Raw genomic sequence first — 8188 nt, 5'->3', positions numbered from 1 at the left:
ACTAGAACAGAACTACAACAGAACTAGAACAGAACTAGAACAGAACTAGAACAGAAGTAGAACAGAACTAGAACAGAACTAGAACAGAACTAGAACAGAACTAGAACAGAACTAGAAGAGAACTAGAACAGAACTAGAACAGAATTAAAACAAAACTAGAACAGAACTAGAATATAACTAGAACAGAACTAGAGAGAACATAGATTATAGTCTACACTATAGACAATAGTCTAGACTATAGACTATAGTCTGGTCTTTAGATTACAGTCTGGACTGTAGTATTTCTTTACTATAGTCTGAACTATAAACTATAGTTTGGCATACAGACTACAGCCTGGACTATAGTCGAGACTATAGACTATTGTTTGGTATACAGACTATATAGACAATAGTCTATATAGTCTGTATACTGATAGTATATAGCCTGAAGTACAGATAATAGTGTACACTATAGTCTGGTTAGTATACCTTTGTCTGGACAATAAACTTTGGTCTGGACTACCAGCATTAGTATGGACTATAGACTCTATTGTAGATTATTATACATATTTATACTTTATTCCTAAGTATAGTTGGATATTTGGCCCTCCGATTTATTTTATTTAATACTATATGTAAAGTGTATTTATTTCTACAAAAATTAATAAAACGCTTAAATTTTTAATGTAAAATAGAAAAAATTTTTATTAAATAATTAAAAAAAACAGTAAAAATGTGAAAAAAATTGTAAAAAATTTAATAACGATTTTGAAATTGAGGATCCGAGGCATAGGCAATACAACCACAAGGATAACCTATAATAATGGAAAAAATTTAATTTAACTAAAAAATAAAATGAAAAAATAAAACAAAATATTTGTTAAGTTAATATAAAAACGAAACTTTATTAAACAGAAGGGAAACACAAACTAGAAATACAAATATGTGAGAAATAAACTAAATTAATAAAACTTTGTAGAGACAAATAAAATATGTTTTTAAATGAGTTTTAAAAGAATTATAAAAAATATTTAAAAAATATAGAAATAAATTTATTGCAATAAATTTAAAATTTTAAATAAATAATATAAAAGTTAGTTGTAGGAAAATTGAGTAGTTGTTTGTAAGTAATTAAAAATTTTAATTTGTTTGTAACAACTAAATTTGTTTGTTTTAAAAAAAAATTGTGAACATTAATTAAGAAAGTAAAACCAAACTTGTTTTAATAAAAAAATATTTTAAAGAAGTTTTATTATATGTTTAAACTAAGGGGGTACATTCGCCAGTTACTTTAAAGGGGTTTATAAGCCAGTTTAAAATTAATAATGAATAATTAATATTTTTTACTAAATTTTTTGTTAGAAATCTTTAATTTTTTCAAAAAATTTATTAAGTTTTATGTTTACTTTATCCACAGCTAATCGATCCACTGTGGAATATACCCCGAACTTATATTAGTTTCACCATTCTGAACTAGTGGATGGAAAATCGTAAAAAGAACAAAAAAGAACAGGATTTAAAATACTTAAACTATTGTTTTTTCCAAAAATTTTATAATATCAATTAGAATTTATTATTTATAATCTAAAAATAGAAATTTGTAATTGCACATTTAAACACACACAATAACAAGCCGATCAATTGCCATACATTGTTGAGCGGGTCCAAACTACTTGACCAATACTATTGAAAATAACTGTGGAAAATAATAAATATTAATGCCAAAAAAACACAAACACAAATGAAAAACATGAAAATGGAAAAAAAACAAATTTTTAAATAAAATTTTGAAATTAATTTTGAAATAAATTTTCAAAAACTACAGCAAAATAATGAGTTTTGATCGTGTTATATGTATAAATAATGATTCCTTTTAAATGGACGTTAAAAATAAATGATTAAATGTACAATTACAAATTATGCTTTAATGTGTTCTCTCTCACTCTCTTTCGCTCTCTCTCTCTCTTAAAATTCTTCATTAGTTTATGATTTATTATTCTCTTATTCATAACGTTCTGATGCCAACACCCAGTAAACAATATCAAAGCATTTCAACTTGCCTCTTGGTTTACACTGCAAATGATCTTTGATGTATTGACAGGGGCATTGAAATTGTCCACAATGACGTCCCGGCTCCAAGGGGGTAACATCGACCAGACCACGTATAGCATCACGACCCCAACGTGAGGCATAACGTAAAAATAATTGTACACCACGTTCCTGGAAATTTTTTTTGATTGATTTTGATTTGGATTTGTTGTTTTTTTTTTCAATGAATATTTAAATGAATTTTTTTTAATTAAAATAATAAAAATAAAAGAAAATGCAAGTGAAATAATTGATAGATAAAGCTAAAAGTGAAATAGTTTTAAAAAGTTTACATATTTCAAAAAGCATGCAATTAAATAGTGACTTAGAAATGTGACTGAAAATGAAAATTGCAAAAATATTCTTAATTACTATTAAAGATCTTAACAAGAACATTTAGAATACTTCATTGTTTTAAATATAAAAATTTATTTAAAATTTTAATAATTTACTAAAAGAAAATCTGCAGAAAATTCATAAAACCAGACTTTTAGTCTTTCCAGACACCAGCAACAGGCATATTCTTAATCCAAAACATCCAGGAACTTTGAACCATATCAGTTACAGATTTCAATCGTCAGTTTGTAAAGAATGAGATAAGACTAAAATTTGACGAATTAAATTAAATTTTGAAAGCGACATCTATCGATTACGTACATTGAACTTTTCAGATCCGACTTTTCTAAATCCAAATCCTTTCGATATCAGAAATGTACATGTACCAAATCCTAAACATCTTGAGATCTTAAACCATAATTTTTTAGTTTCTAATGAATGAAATAAGACTAAAATGAAGTAGATTTAAATTTGAACCAACTTTTACAACCGATTTCTACCGATTAGGCCCATTAGATTTCTGAGTTTCCAGGAATGTACATATTCTTAATTCAAAATCATTCAGATTCCAGAAACATTCATATGTATTCATCAACCAGAACATCGAGAATCATATCTGTTAGTTTCTTTTGAAACCAATTAGTTTTGAATATAAAAGATTTCAATTTGAAACAACTTTTGAAACCGATCTCTTCTGATTAAACCCACTGAAACTTTTACTATTTCCAGATTTCATAATCAAAACATCTAAAACATCTTGAACCATATTCGTTAGTTTCTTATGAAAGACAATAAACTGAGATATAATAGATTTCGAATTGAACAAACTTTTGAAACCGATGTCTTTTGATTACAACCAAAACCGATGTCTTATGACTTTAACTCTTTTCAAATACCACAAATATACACATATCTATAATCTAACCTTAAACGATATTCATTAGTTTCTAATATCAGATATTCAAATAAGTTATAAGAGATTTCAATTTGAAGCCACTTTTTGAAACAAATGTCATTCAATTAGACCCATTCCATTTCCTGACGAAGATATAAAAATCGTCCTTTTTCGAGGGAATAAAGTAATGCCTCTGGATATTTTCCAGGCGTTCGAAACAAATTTCATATCGTATTGGTATTATTTGTTCTCTAGATCGGGAGATTGAGACAATAGTGCTTAACATCCACGACTTGGTAACAATCTTTGTATGTCGTTATGTGGCGATTAATGGAAAAGTCCCTCTCGCGTGGCATTGTTAAACCCCTAATCGGTTGAAGATTATGTCGGTTTAAAAACTCAAGAATCATTGTTATTTAGTCCTAAAGATACCAGAAACCTCTTAAAGAAATAATTTTGAGATTAAATGTTTGAAATGTGTTGATGTCCAATGATTTAGATGGATGTTCGATGTCTTTTTCATAATCTTGTTATGAGTTCAGGGAAGCGGAGCAATGATGGTCAGAGATAAGAGCTTGTACAAAATTTATCACCAGCTTATTCCTTAGGAGTCACAAAAGAGCCATGTACAGTTGTCTAGCTAACACTTTTTGTAAACGAGAGTCCCTTTTTTAAGAGAAGACATTCGTTACTATGTATAAGGTCCTTAAGTCCAGCTTTCTAAAAGTCCTCTGTATTCCCCATGGAGCATAATATTTTGATGAACCCTTCATCATTTTGATATTATTGCAATTCCTGTGATACCAATACCTCTAGTGTTCCGGAACTATAAACTGCTAGTGTCAAATGATTCCTCAGTTTTTACATTATATGATTTAACATGTGATCGTATCAGACATTCACACAACTTTGTACTAAAGGGGCCATCTGTTCGCAGGACTTGTCCTTGTTTAAGTTTCTTTTGGGGTACAAGTAGAAACTGCGATTTAAATCCAACGAGATTCTCTTTATTAAGCGAGAGCGAAGACATTCCTCACTATGTATAAGGTCATTAAGTCTAGCTTTCTAAAAGTTATCTGTATTCCCCATAGAGCATAATACTTTGATGAACCCTTCATCATCTTGAGATTATTGCAATTCCTGAGATACTAATACCTCTAGTATGCCGGAACTATAAACTGCTGGTGTCAAATGCGTGATCGAATCAGACATTCATACAACTTTGTACTGAAAGGGCCAGCTGTTACGATCGCAGGTGCTGCGATCGTAACAATAGAGTACTGTGATGTAGTTGCGAGATTTTTAAAAGGTCGAGCAATGAGCTAAAGTGAATTAGTGCAGGATGAGTGTAGTATGACATTGCCCATATCAGCTGGAGTTATATCGTTTTGTCTCGATGTACTGTCCGAAACAAAACAACTTATTTTCTGATCCAACTGTCGTGTTAGATACTGTTTTTGATTTCATGCTGCCTAGCATTCCGCAACTTAGATTGCTCGAATACTCCCGCATACAGCTTATATATGGAGCAGCACGGTTGGGGACTCCTGTTGGTTCTTCTCGCTGTAATGTCCGAAATTTGTGATGCACCAAGTTCCGCAACTTGGTTTGTTCGGGATGTGATGTTCATTTCGATGTGATGTTCGAAATTTTGTGATACAACAGGTGCGTACCTCTTGATTAATCCAACTGTCGATTTATGTATTGGAATTGATCTGATTTTGCATTTAGTTCTACAACTTAAATTGCTCAAGTACTTCCGCATAGTGCTTGTACATAGATCAACATAGTTATGGGACAAAAATTTCCACCTGGTAGTTTATTATCGAAGTCACAAGAAGGATGGTATGACATGGCTCATGACAGCTAGACTCCTGCTGGTTTATATCGATGTAATGTCGGAAATTAACACAGGTGCGTACATTGAGGTTTGTTGAGCAGCGCTCTGGTTATGCCTTGTTATTGATCTCATGCTGACTGTCATTCTACAAACTTAGTTCGTTCGCGACTTTTCTTGCTTCTTCTCGATGCAATGTTCGAAATTTCTGATACAACAGGTGCGTATATTGGGTTTTGTGGGAAGCCTTTTTAAATAATCCAAATCGTTGGTTTATGTATTGGCATTGGTCTCATGCTGCCTGTTATTCTGCAACTGACATTGATCGATGACTCCCGCATAGTAGTAAGACATGACTAACAAGTGCGTATATTGAAGTTTCTTGAGCAGAACCCTTTATTGATCCAACTCTCAGCATTGTTATTGATCTCATGCTGAGTGTCATTCCGCAAATTTCGTTTGTTCGGGATTCCTGTTGGTTCTTCCCCATGTAATGTCAGAAAATTTTGATACAACAGGTGCGTACATTGGGCTTTATAGGAAGACCTCTTCACTAATCCAACTGTCGGTTTATGTGTGGGATAGGTCTCATGCTACCTTTTATTCTGCAACTTAGGTTGATCGAGGACTCTAGCATAGTACTTTTTACATCTTTATTGATCCTACTCTCAGCTTATGCATTGTTATTGATCTCATACTGACGGCTATTCCGCAACTTAGGTTGTTGGGACTCCTGTTGCTTCGTCTCGATGCAATTTCCGAAATTTGTGATACAACAAGTGCGTACGTGACTCTTGATTAATCCAACTAACGGTTTATGTATGGGATTGATCTCATGCTGCCTGTTATTCTTCTGAGATTGATCGAGGACTGCCACATAGTAATGTACTGGTCAGTACAGTACTATGTTGTTTCCATGGCGTAAAGTTGGACTTCTTCCTAAGACCGTAATCTAGCTAATCGGGTATCTTGGGATAACACAAAGACAATGAGAAATATTCCTAACAAACTGAGTTGTTGATAGCAAAATGTGAATGATTGTTTAATAATTAAACGAATTTGGAAGATTAAATTTCTAATAAAGCTTTATGTAGAGTGCAGATAATGAAAATAATTTATGTTTTATAAAAGTGAAATAATAATTAATTTTAATATTTAGAAATCAATGAAGTATTAGAAATATTCATGCCAATAAAAAAATATACTTTAAACAAACAAATATTCTAATTAAAGAAAAAACTAAATTGATAAATATTTTTAATTAAATAGAAGTATATTTGACAAATATTTAGAGTTTTTACAATTAACTTAAAAATAAAGGACTATAATTTTTTTTAAAGAAAAACAAATAATAAAGAATAAAACAAAGCAAAAAAACATAAAAATAGTTGAGCAAATAAAACATGAAATAGTTAAATTAAGAAAAAGAATACTAAAATGAAAACAAAAGCTAAATAGTTAAACGAAACAATAAAATTTTCAAAATAAAATATTAACATTCCTTTTGTTTTAGGTGTTTTTCATTTCATTGCGTATGTGTGTTTATATATATGTAAGTATGTGTGGCTATGTCCTTTCACTAGTTTATAACCAACAACCCAAACAGTTAAGGCCACAACATTGTTTGCGCTGTAAATGCATTTTAATTTTATTACGCAAAACTTCTTCCTCATACTGGCAGGGACAGATGGATGATTGTAAATGGCGAGGTGTTTCATGAACGCCAGCCTCCTGGACGGTCCAGTCAAGACGACGTCTTAAGAAATCTTTGCCCCAACGTTGTAAATAGCTGAGATAAAGTTCTTGGGCCACAGCCTAAAATTTTTACAGGGATTTTTTTTGTTTGTTCATAATATGTTTTAACATTATATTTTCATATACATAGTAATATTTTATTTTATTTGTATGTGTGTATATGTGTTTAGAAAGTTTAGTTCATAAGGAAAGTGATAAAAGAAATGTATGATCTATTTTAGTTTAATAGATTTTGCTAAAAATTATAAAACTTAAAACATAATTTTCTTGCAAAAAGTTTAATGTTATTTACATGATTTTAATGTGTTTTTGTGGAAAATACAAAAAAGTGCTAAAAAGCAAAATCATCAAATTTAAAACTCACCTGTTTCCTAGACAAACGCACTGGATTTGAACCTTGTATAACAATATCATTAACATCTATATCCAAATTGGCCTCCCAGCCAGCCTTAATAGCTTCACCACCATTTTGTTCGGTATGCTCAAGGAATTCATTTAGAAAACTAACACAAGGAGCCGAATCAAAGTATAGGAAACATAAATTAACTTTATGACACGATATACGACCACGATCGTCTAATATCAAAAGGATTTTGTGCTTAATCAATTGTTTATTGACACGTGCCAAACATTTCTCTAGACCGCGTGCCAAACGCAATTTCACCCACATACAAAGGAATATAGCGGCTGCATTAAGGAAAAGCCAACCTACACCCAGAGAAAATAAGGCCACACCTTGCAGACCCGAGAAGAGTAAAGTCAGCAGAACCGAGAAAGCGAATAGAATCCAACAGACTAAAATGCGTTTATAGCAAATATTATACATGGTAAAGCGATAATCATTAACCAGAGTTTCCATAGCTTGTACATATTCCTCGACGGTGAGCTGGAAGAGAATTTCAGAAAATTTAAATTTAATCTTGTTACTCTAAAAGACAATACTTACTGTTAGACCTTGTGCCATTAATTCTTCTGGCACTAATTCTGGCCTAAAGATGGCCGGTGTTACCCAGGGGAATTTGGTATTAGCGGGTAATAAAGTAACTATGACGTCACCATTAGCTAAAAATAAGAAAATATATATTAAAATTCTTAAGAATACTAAAATAAAGAACTAGAATTGAACCGGAACTGAACCAAAACTGAACTAGAACAGAGCTAGAACAGAACTAGAAAAGAACTAGAACAGATAGAAGAGAACTAGAACAGAAGTAGAACAGAACTAGAACAGAACTAGAACAGAACTAGAACAGAACTAGAACAGAACTAGAACAGAACTAGAACAGAACTAGAACAGA

The 8188-nt window shown here is 31.3% G+C and overlaps 1 protein-coding gene across 1 annotated transcript in view; it reads right to left on the bottom strand.

The window, feature by feature from the left end:
- Positions 1-664: 664 nt before the first annotated feature.
- The window catches only part of LOC111688624, an 8437-nt gene continuing 913 nt past the window's right edge, over positions 665-8188 (bottom strand). Inside the window, exons 2-5 of the mRNA XM_046955820.1 lie at positions 7837-7962; positions 7255-7776; positions 2040-2199; positions 665-794 (exon numbers count right to left, since the gene is read on the bottom strand). Of these exons, the coding sequence (XP_046811776.1) occupies positions 736-794; positions 2040-2199; positions 7255-7776; positions 7837-7962 (867 nt within the window). The 3' untranslated portion in view covers positions 665-735. The remainder of the gene's footprint in view (positions 795-2039; positions 2200-7254; positions 7777-7836; positions 7963-8188) is intronic.

The sequence above is a fragment of the Lucilia cuprina genome, chromosome 2, assembly GCF_022045245.1.
Source record: "Lucilia cuprina isolate Lc7/37 chromosome 2, ASM2204524v1, whole genome shotgun sequence".
In the NCBI taxonomy this organism is placed as follows: Eukaryota; Metazoa; Arthropoda; class Insecta; order Diptera; family Calliphoridae; genus Lucilia; species Lucilia cuprina.
This window is presented reverse-complemented; position numbering and strand designations above follow the sequence as displayed.